General features: G+C 54.1%; 1 protein-coding gene across 1 annotated transcript; it reads left to right on the top strand.

Moving 5' to 3' along the window:
* Nucleotides 1–180: 180 nt before the first annotated feature.
* Nucleotides 181–25,556, top strand: LOC144257430 (mucosa-associated lymphoid tissue lymphoma translocation protein 1-like). The gene is made up of 17 exons (XM_077805378.1): nucleotides 181–271; nucleotides 5,775–5,996; nucleotides 7,551–7,717; nucleotides 8,809–8,939; nucleotides 9,364–9,514; nucleotides 10,373–10,551; nucleotides 10,851–10,947; nucleotides 11,907–11,954; nucleotides 12,301–12,339; nucleotides 13,110–13,313; nucleotides 14,815–14,992; nucleotides 16,230–16,304; nucleotides 17,622–17,749; nucleotides 17,878–18,027; nucleotides 18,603–18,760; nucleotides 19,756–19,890; nucleotides 20,869–25,556. Exons 2-17 carry the CDS (start codon nucleotides 5,860–5,862, stop codon nucleotides 21,226–21,228), a joined length of 2,337 nt encoding a protein of 778 aa, XP_077661504.1. The 5' UTR covers nucleotides 181–271; nucleotides 5,775–5,859; the 3' UTR covers nucleotides 21,229–25,556.
* Nucleotides 25,557–27,635: the final 2,079 nt, after the last annotated feature.

Raw genomic sequence — 27,635 nt, 5'->3', positions numbered from 1 at the left:
CAGCACGGCTGCAGTTAGGGCTCAGGAAGCTGCTCACAAAAGCAGAAGTGCCGTGTACTGCAGCGTGGGGGGACTTTTGTTTTTAACCCTCATTTCCTGTGCGTGGGCTTCAGAGCTCGGTGACACGGCTCTGCACAGCTGGGGCGCAGGCAGTCTCCGTGGACGGGCGTGCGGAGGGCTGCCATCTCCAGGCTCTGAGCAGCGCTGGCAGGAGCAGGTGGGCTTCTCCAGCATCCCGGCTGTCTCCGAAGGTGTCTCTGCTCTGCCAGGGGTGAGTACACTGTTGCCGACTCCTTGCTGCTCAGACTTCAGCCCTCCCCTCCACTTCCTCCCATGCTCCCCTCCCTGCGTGCCTCTTCCCATTCACCGCTTGGCCCCAGCAATCTCCCCTGTGCCCACCCTGCGCAGGCCGTGTCTGCAAAGCCTTAATTCCACCCTTCCAAGCATCCGGCACCCTCAGCTCCATTGCCATCAGCCTCTTTGAGGATCAGGCCCTAGGCTGGTAAATCCAAAAGGGAGGGGCGCAGCCTCCCTCGCAGTGCCAGCAGGCTGGTCGCAGGAGAGAAAGGACATGCCTGTGGTTAAGGCAATGAGGGGGCAGGACTCCTGGGTTCTATTCCCAGCCCTGCCAGAGAGTTCCTGTGTGACCTTGGGCGGGTCACTCTTTCTCAGGCACTGCGGGTCCTGCTATTAGAGCTGCATGAGATGGAGCCAATAAGAGGTTGCTCAGCTCCCCCCTTACCAGGATCAAGGCAGGGCAGCTCCCCACTTGGGTCGCTACGATAACATTGCAATGGAGGAAAATAACAGAGAGGAGCTCCAGGGCTGGAGGAAACTGGAACGGGGGGAGGGTTCCCGGCAGTAACCCCCCGACCCTTAGAGGTCAGCCAGGCTTACAACACCTCTAGCAGGAGTCTGAAAAATCCCAGCCCCAGCCCCTGCCCCACATTCAGTCTCCACGTATTCAGTCTTAACACGAGACTCAGAGGCTGAGGCCGAGACAGTGCAGCCTAGGGGTCAGAGCACGGGACGGGGAGCCTGTGACATACCACAGTACAATCCAGACTAATGAGCAGCTCAGTCGTCCTGGTCCTGCAACCTTGGTGCCTTACGATGCCTTGCTGAAGTGGCTTCCACCTGGGCCACTCACAAACAGCTTCCAGCATGCAAGCCACACCCTGTGTGTCTTTATGCAACTGCAGCCTGCCAGCCACACTGAGGTTACACACCCTGCTCTCACCAGCCTGGGTTATATTGCAGGGTGACACCAAAACACCCCAAGTCTTAGACGGTCCCTCAGTAATGTATGTCCTCTCCTGGACAATACAAGCTACATTAAGTCTATTTCTTTAATAGAAATAATATGCACACAACTTGCCACCCCCAATGGAGTTTGTCAGACACTTTAATTTAAACACACTGGGTTAGATAAAAGAGTAAAACAAGTTTATTAATTACAAAGAGAGCCATTTTCAATGAGTACAAGTAATGAGGCAAAAAAGTCAGAAATGCTTACAAGAACAATAGAGTTAAGACATTTCCTAATGCCGAACTTAACAAACTCTATCAGATTCAAGCAAAGTTTCTTATCATATACTTTCAGCAGTCTTACTGACCAAACCCTGTAGGTTAGGACCCCTTCTCCCAGAATCCAATGAAGGCTTCCTTTGTTGCTTCAGGTGCAGTGAATCTGATGGGCAGGGAGAGAGAAAGAGGGGACCGGTGGGGTTTTTGTCTTTCCTTTCTATAGTTTCAGTCCTCCTCTTGAAAAACATTTCCAGGTGGGCACTAGAAGGAAAAGAGTCTGCATGGAAGGATGTTCCCTGCTGCTTTTTCCTCATCTATTTAAGCTTCCTTTGTTTCCCTTCCAGGTGATGACTCTGTTTACTGCTTAAATGCAAATTAAGCAGAGGACACATTCCTTTGTTTAGGACAGGCTTGTTTGCCACCCTCAGTTTGGAACATGTTTTAATAAAGCCACACAGTGGCTTCACATACAAGGTTACCACACAGGTTTTATCAGGACGTTACTGATCAACAAATTATGAGTTTTCAAATGATATCTCACAAGGAGTACTTTGTACAAAGATTATTACAATAGTGTGTCAGGTGTGAGTACAGGGGTACGTCATTCTGTCACAGAGCCGAATTCCAATCCTGATGCCAACACTGAGGCCAATGCCCACGTGTCTTTCCCAGGCGCTCTCCCACCCAGGCCTGGGAGGCGGCTATTAGTACATTACTGTATCCCCCCTGCCTTAAACCCCGCTGAAACCCATCTACCAGGTCCCAGGGGCAGGATCACTCTGTCTGGGGCCCTTTGCCTAAAACAAATCAGACTCCAGCTCAAGCCTCCACCCAGGTCTGGGCTCCTACTTCTGGCTCTGGGAAATTAAAATAACCCCTCCTGGGTCCCCTTTAGAGGGGGCTCTTCCCCCTCGCCAGCGCTCAGCGCCCTTGGAACACGAAGAGCTTTTCATCGGGGAGAAACCAGTCCAAAGAACCATGATAACCCAGGTCTAGATTTACCTGTAAGAACCTGAGCCACCTAAACCAGGCATCAGGTGTCTGGATGGCCTCACGGGCAGAGACCCAGGACTCCACTGGCTGGTCTTCCTGGCAGAGTTACCTCGAGTTACACTTCCAGCGTCACCCCTCGCTGGAGTCCCACAAAACCCTTCACTGCTGTGACGATGCTGTTTACACCAGCTGACTGCTCTGCCCCCTCCAGAGCACAGGCTAACGAGCTGCGCAGCATGGTGGCAGGCTTGCTCCACTGGACTGCTGCTCATCCTCCAACACTTTTCCACAATTCCACCCCTGCCGCACCAGCAAGTCCAGAAAGGACAAACGAATTTCCACTTACTGCAGCGCCAAGGCCTTCTGTCACGCCCGAGGAGGGCCACACCCAGTGTGGACACAGCAGGTGGGATTCCACAGTGGAGCTGCTCTCATGCGAGCAAGGCTAACTCGAGTTCACTGTGCAGTGAAGACAGATCCCAGGCTGTCCACATGCCCCACCCCCCTAAAGCCCTCTTGAGGTTCTCATCTGCTGGTCTGCTCCCGCCCAAAGAGAACCGTGCAGCTACCCGGCCCAGCTCTGCAATATCAGCTCCGGTCCTGCTGGCCCAGGATCCTGGGAAGTCAACTCTGGCGGGCGTGGCGAACAGGGTGCCGTGGGCTGACAGAGATCTCAGCCACGTTCCACTGCTGCTGATGGCTACAACGCCAGCTCTGCATGATTATCTCCCCCACTGCTCCAGCCCCACAGGTTCACTCCACACAGGAACCAAACTGCCACGTGGGGAACCCAGAGCAAAACAAGACCCTTGAGTAGAAGCTAGAACCCCAGCTCCTTGCAGTGATCCATCCGGTCTTTGCTCCAAGATTTCCTCTTCTCTGAGGAGGATTTCATTCCAAACCACGGTCTCCTCGCCCCTCGGGCCAGGTGACCCCACCCTGGGCATATTCTGGCCAAATCATCAGCACTTTGGAGGGTTCAATACTAATCTATTGTCATTGACACAGTCAGAACAGAAATCAGTTCCAACCAGAGCGTCCAAGGGCAGTAGAGGGAATTCTGCGTAAGCAAGATGCATCCAGGAGGCTAACTAGAGAGGGCTGTTCCCCTTCTCCCCATAAAGTGTGCAGAGCGCCAGCCCTAGGGAACATCTACACGCCTTTTACAACCCAGGGCAGCGAGTCTGTGGTGCTAAAATCAGCTGTTTGGCCTTGGACTGAGCCTGAATGGCTACACACAGAAGGGGGGGACTATGGGGGCGGGGGCGGAGTCATGTGCCCCATGAGATTTCGGCCAGGGTGGGAGTCGGGCTGAACACAGCTGAGGGGGATGTGCCTGGGAAAGGCACCAGCCCCCAGCCTCACTAGGAGGCCCCAGAGCAGGGAAGAAAGGCGGGGCGTGGGGAAGCCCACTGAGTCCCGTTCCCTTCCTTGCCCGCAGCTCAGCAGTCGGTGTCCGGAGCAGCTCCAGCCCGGGAGAAGGAAGCGGGGAAGGAGCTGTGAGGGGCGTGGGTGGGGACAAGGTGGTGCCAGCTTGGAGGAGTCTGGGGGGGCGCAGGGGGAGTGGGAAAGGGACCAGATGTGACACCGTCACATGCCCCCCCAAACCTTTAAATTGTGCCTTTCCCCCCAGAAAGAGTTACGGGTGGTTTCTGTCTAGCACCAGAGCTTAAGCCCCACGTGCCCAAGTCTTCAGACCCAGGCTTTGAGCTCTTGCCGTGTGGACGTACTCTGTCTTCTGGCCTGCGCCCTACGGCCCCATCAGAGGGCTTGAAACTCCTTGGGTTTCGGCTTATTTTGTGCTAGAGTGTTTTGTGCTAAAGTAGCTAGAGATCCTTTGATAACTTCTGGTTTCAGAGTAACAGCCGTGTTAGTCTGTATTCGCAAAAAGAAAAGGAGTACTTGTGGCACCTTAGAGACTAACCAATTTATTTGAGCATGAGCTTTCGTGAGCTACAGCTCACTTCATCGGATGCATACCGTGGAAACTGCAGCAGACTTTATATATACACAGAGAATATGAAACAATACCTCCTCCCACCCCACTGTCCTGCTGGTAATAGCTTATCTAAAGTAATCATCAGGTTAGGCCATTTCCAGCACAAATCCAGGTTTTCTCACCCTCCACCCCCCCACACAAATTCACTCTCCTGCTGGTGATAGCCCATCCAAAGTGACAACTCTTTACACAATGTGCATGATAATCAAGTTAGGCCATTTCCTGCACAAATCCAGGTTCTCTCACTCCCTCACCCCCCTCCAAAAACCCACCCCCATTCACACACAAACTCACTCTCCTGCTGGTAATAGCTCCAGCTATTACCAGCAGGAGAGTGAGTTTGTGTGTGTATGGGGGTGGGTTTTTGGAGGGGGGTGAGGGAGTGAGAGAACCTGGATTTGTGCAGGAAATGGCCTAACTTGATTATCATGCACATTGTGTAAAGAGTTGTCACTTTGGATGGGCTATCACCAGCAGGAGAGTGAATTTGTGTGGGGGGGGTGGAGGGTGAGAAAACCTGGATTTGTGCTGGAAATGGCCTAACCTGATGATTACTTTAGATAAGCTATTACCAGCAGGACAGTGGGGTGGGAGGAGGTATTGTTTCATATTCTCTGTGTATATATAAAGTCTGCTGCAGTTTCCACGGTATGCATCCGATGAAGTGAGCTGTAGCTCAAGAAAGCTCATGCTCAAATAAATTGGTTAGTCTCTAAGATGCCACAAGTACTCCTTTTCTTTTTGATAACTTCTGTGTCTACTGAATGTACCAGCTAGGAGGAGTTTGGCATTTTAGCTGTCATGGCCTTCCAGAGCAGGTAGTAAGTGGCCGTGGACCTCATGTTCAGTCAGATTATTTTGTTGCCTGTTGATCATTCCTTTGGGGGTGGGGGACAAAGGAGGGGGGGTTGTACCCCAGCAGAATGGGCTGTGGGTTCAGCCTCCTAACCCGCGCTGCCGCCCTGTTGGCACTTCCCGGTTGCAGGCTTGCCTGACTCTCCCCCCTTGCTGGCCCCCGGGCTACGGGATAGGGAGCTGCTGCTCCAAACAGCCAGCACTCCTGAGGGGCACTTTGATGGGCGATTTGTGGGAGCAGGGATGGGTGTCAGGCCAGGGAGGGCGGCTGCCCGTGGGAGATGCCTAGCTATTTTGCCCCCTGCTCTCAGTTCAAACAGGAGCTATTCAGGAGCCGTTGGCTGTGTTGCCCTCCTCAGAATGATTCTCCGCCAACGCTGGCTGTGTTTTCTGTGCCCAGGTGGATGCTGGTTCGGGATCAGCGGGGAACAGGCCACCTGCCACCTCCCAGGGCTTGAGGCAGAAGGAAGGGGCCAGGCGGGTCAATGGCTGACGGGAGCGTGCCCCTCGGCACCCTGGGAGAAGGTGCCTTGGCCAGGCTCTGTGAGCTCCTGGACAACTGCAGCCGGGGCTGGAGGAAACTGGCTGAAATCGCCGGTGCCGAGAAACGCTTCAAATGCAGGTGGAGGAAGTGTGGGGGCAGAACAGGCTTCGGGCACCGATCCGGGCAGCGCGTCCGCGGGCGACATGTCAGTGCAGCGGCCTCGCCAGCCGCTCCCAGAGCATGTGCTTGTGTGCAGCGGGGGCTGGTGTGGGGAGTGCACACGCGTGTGTGTACGTGCAGACGCGGGGGGGGGTGTGGGTGATGCTCCTGGGTATGAGTGGTCACACTCTGTGTGTGTGGGTGTGTGAGAGAGAGAGAGAGAAAGAGAGAGCTGTCCCAGTGTAGGCCCCATATGTGTGGAGATGTCACAGGGCAGGCTGTGGGGTATGTGCAGAGTGTTTCCTGTCCCAGTGGAGGGTGTGTGCTGTCCCCGTTCAGGCTGTGGGGGGTGTAGGGGGTGGGGTGTCCCCGTTCAGGCTGTGGCGGGTGTAGGGGGGTATGGCTGTAGGGAGTGTAAGGTGTGTGCTGTCCCAGGGCAGGCTGTGGGGCGTGTCGGGGGTGGGGTGTCCCAGTGCAGGCTGTGGGGGGTGTAGGGGTGGGGTGTCCCAGGGCAGGCTGTGGGGGGTGTAGGGGGTGGGGTGTCCCAGTGCAGGCTGTGGCGGGTGTAGGGGGTGGGGTGTCCCAGGGCAGGCTGTAGGGGGTGTAGGGGGTGGGGTGTCCCAGGGCAGGCTGTGGCGGGTGTAGGGGGTGGGGTGTCCCAGGGCAGGCTGTGGGGGGTGTAGGGGGTGGGGTGTCCCAGTGCAGGCTGTGGCGGGTGTAGGGGGTGGGGTGTCCCAGGGCAGGCTGTAGGGGGTGTAGGGGGTGGGGTGTCCCAGGGCAGGCTGTGGGGGGTGTAGGGGGTGGGGTGTCCCAGGGCAGGCTGTGGGGGGTGTAGGGGGTGGGGTGTCCCAGGGCAGGCTGTGGCGGGTGTAGGGGGTGGGGTGTCCCAGGGCAGGCTGTGGCGGGTGTAGGGGGTGGGGTGTCCCAGGGCAGGCTGTGGCGGGTGTAGGGGGTGGGGTGTCCCGGTGCAGGCTGTGGCGGGTGTAGGGGGTGGGGTGTCCCAGGGCAGGCTGTGGCGGGTGTAGGGGGTGGGGTGTCCCAGGGCAGGCTGTAGGGGGTGTAGGGGGTGGGGTGTCCCAGGGCAGGCTGTGGGGGGTGTAGGGGGTGGGGTGTCCCAGGGCAGGCTGTGGGGGGTGTAGGGGGTGGGGTGTCCCAGTGCAGGCTGTGGGGGGTGTCGGCGCAGGATCTGATGGTCATGGCTGTGCCAGTGAATGGAAGTCGGGGGTGAAGAGAAAGGGCCCCCAGGTGCTCTAAGGATGGTGGGTGTCTCAGCCTGGATCCCCTACCCGGGAACATTTCCCCGGCTGTAGCACATCTCCTGCGTAGATCTCCAGGTGGGTTGGGATCATTATCCCTGAGACACAGGCCATCCCGCAGGGCAGATCCAGGCTGAGCTGACACCTGGGTCTCCTGCATCCCCATTCCCCGCCCTCTCCACCAGACCACGCGGCCTCCCACTCAGAAGCTGAGGCTGTCTCCCAGCCACAGGATTGAAAGGGTTAATGTTGGTTTGTGTTTGCTGTGGGTTCCCAGCGAGGAGGAGCTGGAGATGTGTTCCCTGAAGGTCCTGGAGCCCTGCGGGAGCCCCAGCCAATGCCTCCTGCAGCTGCTGTCAGAGCGGGACTGCACCCTCAAGTACCTGCTCTGCTGCCTGGATAAGATGGGACACACCGAGGCCTTCCAGTTTCTCTCCAGTGTCGGTACGGGCTGGTGGTTGGAGCAGGGACTGGGGGTCAAGATGCTGGGGTTCTGCTCCCGGCTCTAGGGTGAGAGTGAGGCTTGGTGGCTGGGTCTGGGCGTCAGGGAGCAGGGGTTCTTCTCCTGCTCTAGGGTGGGCGTGGGGTCTGGTGGCTGGGTCTGGGGGTCAGGGTGTGGGGTTCTGCTCCCTGCTCTAGGATGGGAGCGGGGTCTGGTGGCTGGGTCTGGGGGTTCTGCTCCCCGCTCGAGGATGGGAGTGGGGTCTGGTGGCTGGGTCTGGGGGTTCTGCTCCCCGCTCGAGGATGGGAGTGGGGTCTGGTGGCTGGGTCTGGGGGTTCTGCTCCCTGCTCTAGGATGGGAGCGGGGTCTGGTGGCTGGGTCTGGGGGTTCTGCTCCCTGCTCTAGGATGGGAGTGGGGTCTGGTGGCTGGGTCTGGGGGTTCTGCTCCCTGCTCTAGGATGGGAGCGGGGTCTGGTGGCTGGGTCTGGGGGTTCTGCTCCCCGCTCTAGGATGGGAGTGGGGTCTGGTGGCTGTCACTGGCGGTCAGGACTCCTGGGTTCTAAGCCCCGCTGTGGGAAGGTGTGGGAGGGCTCTGTTGGAGCAGGGAGCAGCAAGGCAGAATGGCTGGGTTCCAGAGAGTGTGAGCTGATGGCCAGAGCTGGGAGCCAGGACTCCTGATGGTGGTTGGAGTGGGGGCCCCAGGAATTTACAGGTGAAGGGAAATTGTGTGAGGGGAGTGTAATGGGAACTATCTAAAACTACGGCAACTTACACACAAGCCGGATTCTTGCCGGAGGCTGCGTCTACACCGGAAACGCTGCAGCCCCTCTAGTGCTTCAGCAGCAGGGGGTTCTCCCGTGGGGGAGCTCATCCCTCTCCCGCAGGGGCGGAGCTGTGTTGCTGGAAGAATTCTCCCCTTGGCTTAGCGTTAGCTGTGTTGGGCGTTTGGTCGGCTTCACTGTGATGCTCAGCGTGTGGATTTTTCACATCCCTGAGCAACGCAACTGGGTTAACGTCTGAGTGTAGACCAGGCCTGTGACATGTTCCTGGGGGGGCCTGATTGCCCAGGGGTTTGTTCTTTCCTCTCTTGCAGTCCAAGAGTCCATCAGGATCGTGGTGCAGCCCGAATCTCAGGTGGTTACAGAAGGGACCACAGCGTCTTTCACCTGCCGGGCGACGGGGCCCCCGGGACTCAATTACCAGTGGTTCTGTGGGAAGCAGGAGGTGAGGCTTGGGGAGGGAGGAGGGAAAAGGGAAAATCTCCAGCTTAATAAATTAATCAGTCAATAAATCTGCAGCAGCAGCATGGTCTGGTGGGAGGAAAACAAGTCCCAAGGCCTGGCTGTTCCACTGACACACTGAGTGGCCTTGGGCGAGTCAAATTTGGGGGGGCCCAGCTTGAGACACAAAGGGCCAAGCAAAGCATCCCCAGCTCCAGCTGAAGCCAATGGATTCATTGGTGCCTGGACAGTGCAGGCAATGCTCAGAGCTCTGTGTCAATGTTAGGTGGTATTATTAGACCATGCAGCCTCCCAGCACAGCCCCCGTGGAGGGTGGGACACTTGGGGATGGATGGAGGGCGCAGTGCCAGGAGGCTGCATGGTTTCTGCTCCCTTCAACCTGGCATGTTTTATTTTGTGCCTGTTAGGTGCCCGGTGCCACCTCCCCTGAGCTGGTGATTGACCCAGCTACTCTGCAGACCCCGGACTGGTACATCTGCCGTGTTAACCACAGGGCCAGCTTCACGTTCTCCAGGTGGGCCCGGCTCCAGGTCAAGCGAAGCAGCAGCCCTGCCTCAGGTAGGAGGGCAAGTCGCAGGGCTGTTTGCAGCAGCGGCAGGGAAAGCAGCTGGCAGGGCCAGCCAGGCAGTTGAGCTGTCTGGGGACAGCTCCAGTCTCGGCACTGTGTTGACTTGCAGATCCTGCCCTCTGGGCCTGGCCGAACCGGGAGGGCCGTGTACCGTCAATGTGGGTTTCATGCTTGTGCCTGGGGTGGGCCTGCTGCCCAGTGGTACCAGCTGTGTCCTGTCCTGCAGTCCTTTCGCATGCCGAACTCCCATTGACTTCTGTGGGAGCTGTGTATATGATCCCAGCCCTTAAACAGACTGCCTAACAGGCTGGGGTCACCAGGCCTTCCTGCCAGTGTATTACAGCTGGGGAAGGCAGTGTGGTCTAGTGCACTGGACTGGGACTTAGGAGTCCTGGATGCTATTCCTGGCTCTACTAGTGGCCTGCTGGGTGACTTTGCCTCTGTGCCTCAGTGTCCCCATCTGTAGGCCATTGGGGGGCTCCTGCCCTCAATTCGTAAAGCACCGTGAGCTCTGTGGATATAAAGTGCTAGATAAGGGCTCAGGATTGCTGTTATGATGATTAACTGGAGGGGCCGGACAGTCTGGTCAATGCCCCAACTGGTGCTGTGAGCAGAGGGCGATCTGGGCTCTGGTGTGACGGAGTGCGCTGCTGCTCAGGCTGAGATGGGGCAGTGCCTGCTGGGATATACAGTCTCCACTGGCTGTGCCTCTGTATTGCCCACCTGCTGCAGGACTGCAGCCTTGGCTGCCCCTGCTTGAGCCTGCCCCGGGGCCTGGTCCCACATGAGGACTCCTGTGCCTGAGTTGTCCTGCCCAGGCTAGTGCTCTGTTCTCCACCCCCCTCCAGCGAGCGGCTATTGCCCGACAATGGTGGGACTGCAGATCCTCTGTCAGCCCCAGCCCTGCACCTTGGACGAAGGGGACTCCCTCCAGCTGCGGTGCGTGGCCATCGGGAACCCACCACCCCAGTACCAGTGGTTCCGAAACGGGAGTCCGATTGAGGGGGCGCGGAACTCCCACCTCCAGGTACCCTCCCTTGGGGTCTGGGCAAGGGCTGCAGGCTGGGCAGGAGGCCTGTAATGGGTTGCAGACTCTCGGTAAGGTGCTGTGGGCTCAGCAGCCCAAGGTGGGGGGGATCTGCAGTGCAGGACAGTGAGCGAGGGGTAATCCCCGGTTCAGCTCTCCAGGCCTAGCCCACCCAGGCACCTTCTATTGCATTCAGTGCCCGCAGTCCCCAGCTCACCAAAGGCAGATTCCTGGGGGCTCTAGCCCAGAGTGCAGGGTCCACCAGCTGGAACTTGCCTCTTCCTTTCCCCTCGCTGCAGGTGAAGCTGGTGACAACTGCAGAGAGAGGCCGCTATGCCTGCAAGGTATTTAACCTCTTCCAGGAGCTGTGGAGCCAGGCCACAGAGGTGGAGATTGGTGAGGACTCGTGTCAGGACTCGGGATCTGTAGCCACCCCCACCGCAGGCCATTGGCAGGCTTGGAACGGGGCCTTCAGAACCAAAGCTCAGTCCTCCATTACTCGAGCTAAAGGAGCAACTCCGTGCACGGGTAGCAGTAGTAGGCTGTTACCCTCTGTTGACCAACCGCTAGAGAAGAGAAGCAACATTTTGCTCGCGTGTTGGACCCTTGGCACACTGAGCCTGCAGGCAGTCCCCATCCCACCACCCTGCCCTTTGCACTCCAGGTTTGTTGCCTGTTTAACAAGTCCTCAGCAATCCCTGCAGGAGAGCTCTGAGGCTGCTGGGCAGGCTGTGAAGTGATGTGGTCAGTCCTATGTGAAAATCAGATAATCATGTGGGTTACATGCTAGTCACATGGCTTGGTGCAGCGGGGGAAGGTGCTTGATATCACAGTGATGGGCCTAGGCTGCCTTTTAAACCCAGGGAGCTCAGCAGGGGTCTCATGAACAGGTACTGGGGGTCACGACCACACTGGCTTGCTCATATTGTTAAATGGATGGGCCCCAGCTGCGTCCTGGCTAGACTGCAAGCGGGGGTGGGGGAGGAGTTGGAGACCCTTATTAAAATAATCCTCTGCCATGTTGGCCTGGAGTTCCCACCCCGGCATGGCCAGGGTCAGAGGGCACCACCTGCCCACCCTGAGCATTCCTGCCTCTAATACCTTTCTGGAGGAGTTGTGCGGGGAGCGGTCCCACCAAGCCTCGCCGAGGCCTGGGGTTGGGGGAAGAGACCACAGCGCCTCCTTATGGTGCTTCCTGTGCCTGTCTGCCAGCCCTACAGGGAGGACGGGGCTTGGGGCAAGGACTGTGGCATGAATGATCTCGGGCGTCTGTGGCCCCAGTCAGCAGGCGGATGCTCACAGGCAGCCCTGCTCATCTCACCAGCCTCACTGCTTCACCCTTTGTTTTGTTCCAGGCCCACAGCTGTTTGCCTCCGGAGGCTCCTGGCGGGAGGAGGACACAGGTAGGTGAGGCCCACGTGGGTCCCACCCGGACCTAGGAGCTCCTATCTGAACACAGCTCCTCTGGGGCAGGTTAGGCATTGTCATGGCAGGCGTGGCTTTTACATGTGCTAGTTAGTGGACTGGACTTCTTCTTTGTCCTCACCCAGCTTAGCTGGCTGCTGGGGGCCGAGTGCCGGCCCTACGGCCCAGGGGAGTGCTGCTCTCAGCATCTCTCCATGGGCAAGGGAGCTCCTGGGACTTGTGTTGTGTTGCTAGGGTTCCCACCCTGCCAAGAGGGGCAGGGGCTACCAGCCATGGTGCCTGTGTTGCGCTCAGAGAGGTGATCATGTGTCCCATTCTTTCCAGGGAGTGCTCCAGAGCACAGCGGCCCCAGCCAGCTGTACGGTAAGAGGCTGCATCCAAATCCCCAGGCCAGACCTCCGCTTAGAAATGGATCGAGAGATACAGCTCTCGGCCTTCCCCGCTTCATACGTGCATCCTCCTCCCGGGTGCCAATGCAGGGACCCATTCCAGACTGTTCTCCCAGCCAGCCCCTGTCTCAGCTGGCCTGTGGAGAAACATGTCTCCCACAACCAGGTCAGCTGAGCCATCCTCACGCGGGCTCCTCCCCGTGGATTGGACATTGAACCAATGTGGATCCAGCCCTGCCCGTGGACGTGAGAGATGGAGAAGAGCCATCAGACCAGCCCTAGGATTGGCCTGGCAATGCAATCTCCAGGGCTCTGTCCATCTCCCACCTCCTCCACGGCTTTGCAGCATGTCCTACTGCCCCAAAGATGCACCACCCCCACCGCAGACCTGGAACCCACTGGCAGGCAGCGAGGGCAGCATGCTGGCTATTTTAGGCAAAGCGTGGCCTTCAAGGGAGAGCCAAAGGCTTGTCTGGAGGGATGAGCCAGCTGGAGAGAGGACTCTGCCTTCGTTTGGAGTAGAGGTTTAGGCCCAGGGCTAAAACTTGGGTCTGACTAGTTACATCCCTGCTCTAGAGAGCCATCCACAGCAGGTGGGGCAAGAAGCTGTCTGGGGTGGTGCTGAGTGTGAAGGGGAGATAGAAGCAGGGAGAGGATGAAGGTTCATCCAAAGGGCCCAGGAGGGTTCCCCTCGTTCCCTCCCCATGCCCTTCACGTGTTCCTCTTGTCCTTCTCCTGGGGCAGCCACAGACAAAGTGGCCCTCCTGATGGGCAACATGAACTACCTGCATCACAAGCATCTGAAAGCACCCATGGTGGACGTCCATGAACTGACCAACCTGCTGCGCCAGCTGGATTTCAAGGTGGTCTCCCTGCTGGACCTGAGCAAGGACGAGATGCAGATGGCCGTCAACGAGTTCCTTCTCCTCTTGGACAAAGGAGTGTACGGTACAGAGGGAGCTCCCTATGTTGCTGGGTAGGGGTAGGAGAACCCCTTCTTTACTGGAGGAGGGGATGTCTGTGTGGTGTACATTGGTCTACGCTGGAATAGGCCATTTCCTTCCAGGGCCCCGGCCCCTCTGGGCAGACTAGTGCAGGCTGGGAAGGGCAGGACTTCTTCACCAGTAAATACACAGGAAGGTTTTCATGAACATTTCAAAGTTTTCCCCAATTTTAAACTTAAAAAATGTTACCCCCTCGGTGGAGGCACCCGTTTCCTACCCTTCTTGTGGCTGGGAGGTTGGGCAGCATCTCGAGGGCTCAGGCAATAAAAGCAGAAGGTGATACGGTGTGATAGAGCGGGTGTATTTTAGATAGTTGTATCATTTCTCGTAATCACCCTCATTCACTTGTCCAAGTGCCAGAAGGGAGTTAGCACTGAGTGATTGTCACCAACTTTAGACTGTCTGGGAGGTGTGGGATTGGTAACAGCCCGGTGGTGGTCACAGACTCACCATGGGGTAGCAAGGAGCACTGGTGAATGCCCTTCCTTGCTCTCACTAATGCTCAGCACTAGCCTGGCCCACTGTACCTGTTCAGCATGCCATGCAGCCCAGGGACCAGCGTCACGATAACTCAGCGTTATTATTAAACATGTCAATGGAGATGGTGCCTGGGCCAGTGCTGGGCGCTGTACAGACATACAGAGGGCGCGGAGCTTACGGTCTGAATGACAGGAAGGTAATGGGGCCATAAGGAGAAGTGAGTGAGCAGGAGGGAGGGATGGGGCGACAGGAAGACAAATGTAACAGGAGCTGGGTATCCCCTAGCTCGACAGGTGCAGTGGCCACAGTAGCAACCTAGGAGATGCCCACAGGAAAGTGCCCCAGCAGACACGGGGGTGAGGAGGGACTTGGAGGGACCAAGGGATGGCTGGAGGATTCTGTCTGGGTGCCTCCCCCTCGGGACAGGAGAGAGCACACGGATGCCTGTGGGAGAAGCCAAGCATGGGGCCCTGGAGGCTGGATTGTTAGCAGCTCAGTGGGAGCTGCCCGGAGATCAGGCCCAGCATGCTGGGTGAGGCCGAGCTGTGAAGGCTCAGTCATTAAGGACAGGGTTTGGATTAGCAGGCTTTGGCGGGGTGGCATAGCCAGAACCTGGATCCTGCTGAAGGCCTAAGGCAGGACATTTCTGGGCTTCTCCTCCTACAGTCTGGCCAAGAGAGGATCCCACAGTCCATTGCCGCAAGCAGGAGAGGGAACTCCAGTCAGTATGTCCCCAGGGATGGGCGGGAGGAACATGGCGAGCTGAGGAGGGTTGTGTGTAGATCAGACGGAGAAATGAGTGGGAAGGAGGAGGAGAACCTGAGCCCCCCTGGAATGGACTTTGCAGCCCTGGATGCAGTGGGCTGCAAGGCCAGCATTAGCAGGGTGGCAGAGACGGAGAAGGTGTGAGAGCAGCACAGACCGGTGCAGGTTGACGTGCTCTGCTCCTGCTCTCCCTCCCCCAGGTTTGCTCTACTACGCTGGCCATGGCTACGAGAACTTTGGAAACAGCTTTATGGTTCCTATTGATGCGCCAAGATCCTACACCTCGCAGCACTGCTTGTGCGTGCAGAGTGTGCTGCAAAGCATGCAGCAGCGGCAAACCGGCCTCAACATCTTCCTGCTGGACATGTGCCGCAAGAGGTGAGCACACCAGAGCCAGCCGCCCAGGCGCGGCAGGGCCAGGATGCGGCACTCGGCACAGTGCATACGCTCTCCCCTCCCGCGGACGCAGAGGGGGCACAGTTCTTGGCTGCCTGCTTTGAGGGCCTTGGCTGGAAGGTACTGTGTAAGTGCAAGGGACGTACGCAGCACGGGCGTGTGAAAGCAGTCCCTTGGCTTGCCGAAACACCAACACTCTCACATATACAGACACTGGTGCAAGCACACGTGTGACCACACTACCAGGTGTGAAATATTATAGCCACACACACTGAGGTCATGCACACCATGTGTGTCCATGTGCACACGTAGCTGCCTGCGGGCCTGTGTGTACCCAGGGGTTCCTACCCAGGCGCACGCAAGAACATGCATCGCCCCACTGCCCAGTGAAACCAGCTGTGATTACTCCTGAAAGGGGATGCCGGACAGAGAGAGAGAGAGGTCCCTTGTCAGAACTAACTCCAGTGCTTCCCCGGAGAGCAGCCATCCCCAGGGGAACCCCTGTGGAAAGGAGAACAGCAACAAATCCACAGCCAGGGGGCCAGAGTTCTTCTCCAGATACTCTGTCCTCTAGCCCAGTGTCCCGTTGGCGGCTGCCTGGGCTCCCAGCCCACACAGATGTGCTGCAAGGGCATGCCAGTCACCTGCTGTAGGGCACTGAGCAGCTAAATACTCTTGGCCATTGAACCTGTGCAGCCTGACTGCTGCTAAGCTGGCAAGTGCCATGTTGCGCCATCACTGGCAAATGACACTATTCAACCAAGTAAAGACACTGTAGCCTCCAGGCGCAGACAGATTTAGATCTAGGCGCCCGCTTTTAGTATCCCGCTCGTTGGCCGATCTAACAGGTCTTCCCCAGCTAGGAGTACTGCACTGCTGCCAGTTGGTGTCTCCTTGTGTTGGCACAGTGGCTTCATGCTAACCAATCCATCGGGCTTGCATTGTTTCCAGCCCAGTCCATGTTTGTTCCTTACAGCATGTTTTGCAGGGCTTTGTCCTGTCTGGGCCTGGGGGGCCCAAGCAACAGGGCTCCCACCTGAGGGACTAGTCCACTACCTCCCAGAGCTCACTGATAGGCAAGGCTCAGGCTGAATAGCATGAAACTTTCCTCTGCTCTTCTGATCAGAGCCCATTGGCATGGCCCAAGCCCAGAGGTCCAGAGCGACCATGGACTGTGTAGGTTTCATGCCCCTCATGAGGTGCTTCCATTTCTTTCCAGGAACCTGAACGATGACATCATCCCACAGGTGGGGGCGCTGCAGGTCACGGCCAACATCGTCTTCGGCTACGCCACGTAGGTGCTCCCTATCACCTCCTGCTGGCCACAGTCACTCCTCATCTGTGTCCTCCTGGGGCTTGAGTGGGGGAACGGGCGCAGGGTCCATTACAGGGAACTGAACCCACCAGTCACTCTGCTTTTGGAGAGCTGCTAGCAGGGATGTGTCCTGCATGGGCCTCCTGGGAGAAAGGGCAATAATGCAGCATACCTCCATATTGCCTCTCACCCCAAGCTCTCCAAGAGGCAGCCTGGTCTAGAGGTTAGAGCACAGGGAGTCAGTGTCAAAAGAGCTGGGTTCGGTACCCCATTCTGCAGCAGCTTGGGCATGTCAGGTCCCTGCTCTGTGCCTCAGGCTCCTTCCCCCATCTATAATGTGGCCGTAACAATTCTTGGCCACCTGCTTTGAGCTCCTTGGCTGGAAGGTGCTAAGGGACTGTGGCAGAGCACTTTTAATTCATTACGCATCACAGTCCTCTTTGAAGAAGGTAGAGTTATCATCCCCCATTTAGAGATGTGGAAACTGAGGCACAGCAAGCCAAGCTGGCATTCCACCGCCCACATGGCTAATCCATGCCAAGCTGGACAGAGAACCCAAGTGTCCTGCCTCCCAGTCCTGGGCTTCGTTCTCCAAACAGCACTTCCCCCCAGCTGCATGTGCTGTGTATTTTGTTCAGCTCCACGTCTCTGTCCCAAGCCAGAACTTCTCCCCTCTGTAACTTGAGGGGAGGGGGCAACTTTCTGGGGCTGCTGCTGCTTTGGGGGGGTAGGTACATCTGTCTCTCAGGCCTGCTGAGCTCTCGTGGTGGGGAGCTGTGTCCTGAGCAGGCTCTGCAGGAGTGGAGAGCAGGGGGAATCCCCTCTCAGACTGGCCTTGGAGAGCAAAGCAAGGGGCCGGCTCCGGGGTCGGGGGCTCCACGAGAAGCAAGGCTCTGGTTCCCATTGAACCACAAGGGCAGCAAAGTCCCTGCAGCCCTGTGAAAAACCCAGCTTTAGAACACAAGAGGATCCAAACTCTCTTCCCCCCTCATCTTAGCTATTGGGCTGCCTTGATAGGCCCTAGGCCCAGACCCAAACCTGAACTTCCCCAGGTTGTAAGGGTGTCTGGAGCCAGGGTCTTGGTTCCGGCCCGTCTCTGGTGAGCCATCCTGCCTGAACCCGAAGCTTCCTCAGGAGTCTGAATCAAGCCAGCTGCTGTTGAGGCCAGGTTCCCAGGAGCAAAGTCTCAGTACATTCTGTGCTGAGCGGGAGAAAGGGAGCAGTTGGGTGTAGAAGAGTCTTCACCCCTCCTATGAAGGAGCTCCAGGCCTTAGCTCTCTTCCGTGCCCCTCTCAGATGTGTGGACGCAGAGGCCTACGAGCTGAGCCAAGGGGAGCTGTTCAACGGCATCTTCGTCAGCTTCCTGAAGCGATGGCTGCTGGAGGAGGAGAAGATCACGGTGCTGCTGGACAAGGTGGCGGAAGGTGGGTTATCCAGGGGCGAGGGTAGAATGGCTCTTCCAGGCCAGCCCATCACACCTCAGGACTGTCTGCGAGCAGCTGACTCACCACTGTGCTGAAGTCGTTTGCCTGGCCCTGGTTGTGTCTTCCAGACATGGGAACCCTGGAGATCACGAAGGGCAGGCAAGCGCTGGAGCTGCGGAGTAACCTGTCCGAGCGACGAGCCCTCACCGATCCAATTAAACCATCTGAGGGCCCAGAGGAGATCTCTGTCAGGAACCTGCAATGGGCCAAGGCCCATGGTGAGCATCATGGCCCCGTCATCCCTGCTGACAGAGCAGTGGTGAGAGGCAGACAGTGAGAGAGGCCTGTCCTGGAGTTGGGGGGAAGGGGGTTACTCAGGGAGCCCCCAGGGATTGCAGTGACTCGGGGAGGTCTCAGCCTATGGAGCAGGCATTGCAATGCAGTTACCCAGAAAGCACGGGAGTGGGCAGAGTGCCGTCAGTGCAGCCAACCATGGAGAGCCAGAGCACGAGGGGCGCACAGCTGGGCCCAGCAGGAAGCCTAGATCTCGTCAAACTTCTGCAAATGGCTTTGCTGCTATTGGCCCAGCTCTGATCAGGACAAGCACTGCTGGGATGGTCTTAGTGTCACAAAGCAGCTGCCATCAGGGAGCTCCACACTGACCCTGGGGACAGGACCCAGAGCCTCCTCCGCTCCCAAAGCGCAGGCCCCTGCCATGTGAGCTGAAGGAGAATCTCCATTAATAGTGTTAGTAGAAGAGGGCCCAGGACACATGGCTGAGCGGTTCTCATTCTGACCAGTGGGTGGCAGTGACACACACATGCGTATCACGGCCCCATTTCTTTGTTTGCAGTGCTTCCCGAAAGCCGATACCTCCAGTTCGACTGCGGGGCTCGGGTACAGCTGGGTTTCGCAGCTGAGTTCTCCAACATCTTGATCATTTACACCCGCATCGTCGAGATGCCACAGGAGATCACACGATGTGAAGCAAAACTCACAGATGTCCCGGAGGTGAGAGGCCCAGTGCCAGAGCCTGCCTGGCTCAGAGACCTGGCTCGGGATAACCGCAGGGTTGGGGGTTCAGCGCTGTGAACAACGGGGATGTGAGAGCAAGCGCTCGGCTAGGCCCATTCCCACGGGGGCGTTTCCCCTTCGCTCCAGAGAGTGGCTCAAGCAGCAAAGTCCCAGCTGCAGGGCAGCCCAGTTGGAGAGGTACTGCCGGACCAAGTGTCCCGGCTCCTACTCCTGCTCTACAGGACACCGGGGAGACCCCAGAAGGTCATGCAGGGATGTCAAACAAGGGGACGGTACAAAGAAACTGCCCCTGTGGCAGGAGCCAGCCACAGTTTGCAGTCCCTGACACGGCTCCCACTTAGCGCCTAACTGGCCTTTGGAATTCTGCCTTCACGCCTGACACCGTACGAGGAGAGAGGGCAGAGGAAGGCGCACCACAGAGGAAGGGGGTCAGGCTGACAGGCAGGGCCCTACCGCTCAGCTCATCACCCCCTCCCTGGTCTCCCCAGAGGGAACAAGAAGCTTGCCTTATATAGTCCCACCTTTCCCAGCATTCCTTGCTGACCCCCCCTTCTGGACTGAACACAGAAAGAGGCTGTGCTGTGCTCGCAGCCTCCCTTCAAGGCAGCTGCCTCTTACAGGCACGACATCAGTGCCAGTGTTGCCAACTCTCACGATTTCATTGCGAGGCACTGGCATTGGGTGTGTTCCTTGAGCCCCAGCTCCTGGAGTCATGTGAAGATGCAGGAAGCTCACTCTTCATTTGGCAAGCGAGGACACGTCTATCCCTCCTGGCCGCAGTGAAAACGTGACCCTTAAAGGCTCTGAGCACGGAAAGCAATGAACCAGACCCCCCCCATTATTATTTTAAAAATCTCATGATTTCGGGGGCGCTGACTCATGATGTCGGACCACATGGGGCGGGCGGTTCCCCAGAGCCTGATGCCCTCTTGTGCCTTGGCTGCCTTTGATGACAGTGTTGTCTCTGGCAGGAGCTGGACGTGGATTTGAAATTCACCAACAAGGAGAGCCCAGAGGAAATGGGGAGCAGCCTCGCCTTGGCCTGGAGCCTCAGTTTCCCCGATTGCTGCCTCTACAGCCGCCTCTGCAGCCTGCAGAAACTGAGGGTAAGTGCTGCCCCGCCCTGTCGGTGCTGGTCCTGGTGAGACCGCTGGCTGTGTAACCACACCCAAGGTGGAATGGACTCCAGCTCCCTCTCCTTTGGCTGCACAGCTTCCGCAGGGCCAACAGGGGCTAAAGGTGGGGAAAAAATAATGACCCTGAACATGCAGAAGGAGGCCAAATGAAGCTCTAGTGTACATGGGCTGGCTCACTCCACTGCCTTCGGGGGGCTCCTGCGCCCTGACACTGGGGTTCGGATCCTTCTCAACAGGGCACTCCAGGGCTGGACCCCCTGGGGAAGGATTGCTGGGCTTTGCTGGAGTGAGTGACTGTTACCTTTGGGGCAGGGACTGTTTGTTCTGTGTTTGTACAGCGCCTAGTGCAGCGGGGTCCTGGTCTGGGACTGGGGCTCCTAGGCGCCCTGGCAACGCACATAATGAATAGCAGCCTCAGCGGGCAGGAGCTCCCCATGCTACTACTGAATGTTATAGTGAATGGAGCCAATGCATCCCTCAAGTAACACCCAAGTTATTATCTAGTGGCACCTAGAGTCGCCAGCTGACAGAGGGCCCCATTTCCTGGGCAATGCACAGACAGTCCCTGCTCACAGACACACGCCAACAGGAGCCAGACAAAGGCAGTAGCATCCCCATTGTATAGCTGGAGAACCAAGGGGGAGAGAGGTGAAGTGATTTGCCAAGGGTCTGTGGCAGAGCTAATTTGACCCAGGTCTCTGGGTTCCCAGGCCAGTGCCTTCCCCACAGATTCATCCTGACTGGTGCTGAGCCCCCGGAACAGAGTCCCAGCAGGATGGAGTTGGCACCATCAGGAGTCAACGGACCAGCATGGACCTTGTGACCTTGTGGCTGGTGGTTAAGGAAAGGGCAGTGGGGAGTGATGTAGATGTCTTAAGGTGATAACAGTGTCACACGGTCCAGTCACAGGCCCACCTGTGGTAACCACAGTTCGTGGCGTCGTTGCAGAAGGAACTGGTCTTCACCGTCTGCCTGCAGTACCAATACCAAGGACTCGATGACTTCATAGAGGAGAGCCAGTCAGTAAATATCGGGAAGCCACTGATTGCAAAGCTCAATCTGTGTGTCAGCGACGGGCCAGGGACAAACACCCCACTGGCCCATGCAGACTTGTGTGCAGATGCCTTGACCGGCTCATTCCAAAGCATCAGGAGCATGGAGAACCCCGAGTCACCAGCTGCGTCAGAGACCTACCAGAGTCTGCCTTGTGACTCGCACCTTGGCAACTGGTGTTCTGAGGATGGCCAGTGGGTAAACACCCCAGAGGAGAACCTGAGCCCTGAGTTCCCAGGCTCTCACTCCATGTAGCGCTCGGGGTCTGGCATAAACGTCACCGTCCACTTCTTTTCCCCGTGTGGACCGAGGGAAACTGCTAGGGTCAGCTTCTGCCTTGGCCTCCACCCCATGCACAGTTGGGGGGGAGGGATAGCTCAGTGGTTTGAGCATTAGCCTGCTAAACTCAGGGTTATGAGTTCAATCCTTGAGGGGGCCATTTAGGGATCTGGGGTAAAAATTTGGAATTGATCCCGCTTTGAGCAGGAGATTGGACTAAATGACCTCCTGAGGTCCCTTCCAACCCTGATATTCTATGATTCTCTGATCTGGGCCTGAGGACCTTTGGTGGGACCCCAGTGCAATGAACTGTAATCTGTGGGGGTTCTTGGGGCAGTTGGCCTTTATATGCCTCAGCTCATTACATTTAAAACATCGCCCAGCTGCCTGGTCACTGGGGTGAGGTGGGTTGCTGGAGGACAGTGTGGTGGGACAATAAGGTGTCTGGAGTGTTCCTTGGGGTGTAGTTGAGGCCTTGGGCTGCCCCCAGTAGTAGGGTGTGGTCTGAAGGTGTCTCTTCTGGTATCCGCTCCAACTGCGACCAGGGTTGTTCCTCTCTCCTCCCTCCACCTGTTTTGTTCCGGTTTGCCCTGCCTATCTAGTGGTTTGGGACTGCTCATATTGATCAGCATAAGAAGCAAGACTTCCTGCTGAGTCCATTTTCTTATCCCATAAACACTGTTTTATTTCCTCCTTGGACATATTCAGGAATTGCTCCTGTATCATCAAATCCTGCATTCCTCCAAAGCTAGTTACATCCCGTCCTTTGAGCCATTTATCAAACAGATCTGTCATCCAGTTTACATAAGCCACATTACTTAGTCCAGGTCCTCTCTTAAGGGCTATAAATTTTACTCTGAAAGTTTCAGGTGTAACTTGAAATTGTTTTAAAACCAAATCCTTGAAATTATTATAGTCAGAAACCTCCTCAATAGGCATCTTATTGGATATGTCCAGAGCTCTTCCAGTCAATTTTACGACCAATGTGGTCATCTTGTGAGCTTCAGGAATTTGATGGAGAGTGCACAGTCTCTCAAAGGTGAAAAAATATTCAGCAATATCACTGGATTCATCATACTGTGGACATAGTCACTCCCATTTGTGGATTGTTGGGGAAGGATTGTTAGGGTTATTCGGTATATTCTGCTGAGCCTTTGCCTTCTCTATCTCCAGTGCATGCGTCCTCTCTTTTTCCCTCTCCTCCATTTCTTTTTCCTTTGCCTCCATTTCTTTTTCTTTTGCCTCCATAGCTCTCTTGTGGGCAGCTTCTTCTGCGTCCACCCTGGCTTTTTCTTTGGCTGCTTGTGCATCAGTCTCCATCTGTCTGAGTTCTACCCACCTTTCATGTTCCTTCTGTCGTTCCTCAGCTTCCAATCTGGCTAATTCCAGTTTCTGTTGGACATTTCATTCTGTCATCCTAACCTCTCTGTGTTTAACCTAGCTATACCTGAGAGTTAGAAAGAAAAAAAAAAACTGGCTTGCAAAATTTTGCTGTGCTGTAACCTGATACCTGTTCTCAGCCTACAGAAAAATCCTTTTATTATGGAGCTGCTCTGTCCCCCAGGCAGAGACAGAAAAAACTCTAACTGCTTTCAGCTTAAAACCTGCTTCCAAGCAGCCCAAAGGGAAAAAAAATTGTCCTTTTAAAATCCTACTGTGCTTCTGGTTCAATGAACCCACCGCTCTGCCACCATGTCAAGGTTCCTTCCCCACTCTGAACTCTAGGGTACAGATGTGGGGACCTGCATGAAAGACCCCATAAGCTTATTCTTACCAGCTTAGGTTAAAAACTTTCCCAAGGTACAAACTTTGCCTTGTCCTTGAACAGTACGCTGCCACCACTAAGAGTTTTAAACAAAGAACAGGGAAAGAGACCACTTGGAGACGTCTTCCCCCAAAATATCCCCCCAAGCCCTAGACCCCTTTCCTGGGGAAGGCTTGATAATAATATCCTCACCAATTGGTAACGGTGAACACAGACCCAAACCCTTGTATCTTAAGAACAATGAAAAATCAATCAGGTTCTTAAAAGAATTTTATTTAAAGAAAAGGTAAAAGAATCACCTCTGTAAAATCAGGATGGTAAATACTTTACAGGGTAATCAGATTGAGAACATAGAGAATCCCGCTAGGCAAAATCTTAAATTACAAAAAGACACAAAAACAGGAATACATATTCCCTCAAGCACAGCGAATTTTACAAGCCCTTAAATAAAAGAAAATCTAATGCATTTTCTAGCTAGATTACTTACTAACTTTAGAGGAGTTGGAAGGCTGCATTCCTGATCTGTTCCCGGCAAAGCTATCCCACAGACGAACAAAACCCTTTGTCCCCCCTCTCCAGATTTGAAAGTATCTTGTCTCCTCATTGGTCATTTTGGGTCAGGTGCCAGCGAGGTTACCTTAGCTTCTTAACGCTTTACAGGTGAAAGGATTTTTCCTCTGGCCAGGAGGGATTTTATAGCACTGTATACAGAAAGGTGGTCACCCTCCCCGTTATATTTATGACAGGAGTGCAGCAACTACACCAAAGAACAATGCAAATCGCCATGTTTGGTGCTCATTGGTGCCAGGTGCTGTTCAGCAGCTCCTAACAGGCCTGACAAACTCACTAAACCTAGTGCACTGTTTTCATGGCATTTATCCAAAACTGATATCATGGGAGGTCTCTAATGAAAGCTTATGACATACTGAGCCTCATAATCAGTGAGATGTATATATGGTTGATATTTAAGGAATTGTGTATTTGTATTAATTTCAAAGTCTGTGTCTAAGGCAGGGTCGACAAGCAGGTTTTTGCCAGCCAGAGGATGTATGGTCACCTGCCTGCCTCAGTTCACATGTCAATTACGCATTGTAGCCCAGCACAACGGAAGCCCTGTTTGCATAAGAAGTCAACATGAGGATGTGAAGTCAAAATAAAATCAGCACACCAGAGAATAAACCCTGGGGCAGGGCATCATTCTGCCTTTGGGGGCCAACAATGAACTTGGGGGATAGAAGCAGAAGTCAAAAGGACACCTCTTTTTTATCCTGCGCCTGAGGAAGTAATCAAGCAGCCAGGGTTAGAATCACTGCAAGCAGGCTTTGGGTGAGAATGGACAGCTGACAGGTGATTAGCCTGGTAAAGTTAAGTTTAGTCTCTAGAAGGTGACTATTGATGTTGTATATGTAACTTTTCTGTTTCCATTATCCTTATTCACTATCTCAGTAATCTTTTATAATAGAGTTATGGTTGTTTTCACTATTAATATATCTCAGTGCTGTGGTGTTATACAGGAGCTGATCCTGAGTTGATTCAAACAAGCTTGTGTGTGCATTGTCCTGTTAGGGATAGCAAACCTGGCATTTCTGTGAGTAGCCAGTGACAGGGACTGGATATCACAGGAGAATGTGTCAAGGGGGCTCAGGGACTGGGGTACATCTATAGTTAACCTGCAAGGCGAAGACAGGGCTGGCATAGCCCAGAGAAGAATGTTTGAGTGGCTGAAAGGCAGGTGTTGTTAGAGAGCTGACACTCAGCCAGGCACAGGCAGGACTTCTTCAGAGTGGAAGCAGGGGCTAACAAGGTGACTCACTGTCCTGGGTACCCTGAGAATCATCACAGGATCATGCCTTGATCACATTTATAGTATGCAAATAAAGTCCAGACTAGTGATATACGTATGTGGTGCTTTAAAAGGGCCAGTTTCTCAAAGCTGAAAACAATGAGCCAAATCAGTTGGGAGGAAGAATTTAATCAGAAAAATGTGAATGATAATTGGGAATTGTTTAAGAACATTTTATTAGATGCAGTAAAGTCACAATCCCACAACTGATAAAGACGGCCATATTGGTTAAAAAACTGAGCTGGTTTAGAGGGGAAGTGAAGACAGTTATTAAAAAAATAAATAAATAGTATATAACAAATGGAAGAAAGGGAAAGTTGATAATAACGAATATAAATCAGAAGGTAGGAACTGTAGAAATTGACAAGGGAAGCCACGGGACACAAGGCAAAATCTACATCCAGAAAGTTAAGTTTAATAAGGAGTTTTTAATGCACATTAGGAACAAAAAGGATCCTGACAATAGCTTGGTCGATTAGGAGATGGAATTTGTAGAATTATCAATAATAACAAAGAAAAGGCCAGTCAGCCCGACTTCAATGCCTGGGAAGCTACTAGAGCAATGTATAAAACATTCCATTTGTGAATACCTGGATGATGAAGGGGTAATTACTAGCAGCCAGCATGAATTTATTAAGAACAAATAATGCCAAACTAGCTTGATTTTCTTTCTTTGAGCGGGTAAGTGATTTGGTGGATGGGGCAATGCATTGAACCTGGATTTCAACAAGGCTTTTGACAGTCATGGAACATCAGGAGATCATCTAGTCTAACCCCCTGCTCAAAGCAGGACCAATTCCAAATTTTCACCCCAGATCCCTAAATGGCCCCCTCAAGGATTGAACTCACAACCCTGGGTTTAGCAGGCCAATGCTCAAACCACTGAGCTATCCCTCCCCTGCAGTCCCGCATGGCAATCTGATAGCTAAGCTGGAGAAATGTGGGCTGAGCAGACCTACCATTAGGTGGATGCATAATTGGTTAAACAACTGCAAACAAAGAGTAACTATTAATGGAATGATGTCAGATGGGAAGGAGGTCTCAAGTGGGGTTCCGTAGGGATCTGTTGTTGGTCTGGTGGTGTTTAAGATCCTTTTTAGTGACCTGGATGTAGGAACAGAGAGCATACTGACCAAATTTGCAGATGACACACCGCCGGGGGGAGGGAGAGTTTGCCAATGCTTTGCAAGATAGAGCTAAAATTCAGAGAGATCTTGATAGATTGGAGAAGTGGGCTACAGGCAACAAAATGAAATTCAACAAAGACAAATGTAAGGAGCTACACTTAGGGAAGAAAAACCAAATGCACAAATACTGAATGGGGGATAAATGGCTTGGCAGCAGCACTGCTAGGAAGGATCTGTGAATTGTGGTGGATCACAACCTCAACATTTGAGTCAACAATGTGATGCTGTTGCAAAAAAAGCAAATGCAGTTTTAGGTTACATTATCAGAGGTATAGCATGCAAGTCACAGGAGGTGATAGTACTATTATATTTGCTGCTGGTTAGCCCTCAACTAAAGTACTGTGTCCTTTTTTGGTCACCAACATATAGCGAGGAGGTAGAGAAACTGGAAAGGATCGAGAGGTGAGTGACAAAGATCAAAGGGATGGAATGCGAGCCATATGAGCACAGGCGGAAGGAACTGTGTTTGTTTAGTTTGGAAAAGAGGAGATTAAGAGGAGATATGATCGTGGTTTTCAAATACTTAAAAATACATTAAAAAGGTGGAGAAAAGTTGTTCTTTCTTGCCACAGAGGGCAGGACATGAGGCTACAGCAAAGCAGATTTAGATTAAATCTCAGGAAAAAATTCCTAACTCTAAGAAGAGCAGGACAATGGAACAGACTGCCCAGGGATGGTGTGGAAGCTTTCAAAAGGAGGCTGGAGCCATCTGTCTGGGATGGTTTAGACACAACAAATCCTGGGTCTTGGCAGGGGGTAGACTAGATTACCCTTGCAGTCCCTTCTAATCCTATGATTCTAAGACAAAAGTGTTCAATAAATATATGTGTTCGGTATGTGGGGGAAAACATGATGTAGTCATTTCATATGATGAAAAGGAGCATAAGCTTTCATGAGCTACAGCTCACTTCATCGGAGGTTGTAGCTCATGAAAGCTTATGCGCAAATAAATTTGTTAGTCTCTAAGGTGCCACTATTACTCCTTTTCTTTTCGTGAATACAGACTAACATGGCTGCTACTCTGAAACCTGTCATTATGCAAGGCACTCATTTCATATGATAACACTCTTTCCATTCCACTAGTAGCTCAGGCGCATGTTAAACAGCAGTGACTAAACTTAAGCATTTTTAAATCAGCAGGTCCAGATAACTTGCATTCCGAGAGTTTTAAAAGAGTTGGCTGAGGAGCTTGCTGAACCCTTAATTTTGACTTTCAATAAGCCTTGGAGCTCTGGAGAGGTTCCAGAAGACTGGAAGAGAGCTATTGTGCCAATTTTTAAAAAGGGTAACTGGGATGACTTGGGTAATTATATGCCTATCCATCTGACATCAGTCCCTGGCAAGATAATGAAGCAGTTGCTATGGAACTAGATTAATCAAGAATTGAGGATAAGATAATTAATGCCAATCAACACTTCTTTTTGAAAATAGATCCTGTCTTGATATCTTTTATTGAAGAGATTACAAGTTTGGTGGATAAAGGTAATAGTGTTCATGTGATAGGATAGACTACAGTAAGGCATTTGACTTGGTACCATACAATGTTTTGATTAAAAAATAGAAACTTAAGAAAATTAACACCGACACA

Source organism: Eretmochelys imbricata, chromosome 25, assembly GCF_965152235.1.
Source record: "Eretmochelys imbricata isolate rEreImb1 chromosome 25, rEreImb1.hap1, whole genome shotgun sequence".
Taxonomy (NCBI): domain Eukaryota; kingdom Metazoa; phylum Chordata; order Testudines; family Cheloniidae; genus Eretmochelys; species Eretmochelys imbricata.
Note: the sequence above shows the minus strand (reverse complement) of the source record. Positions and strands in the feature narration are given on the sequence as shown.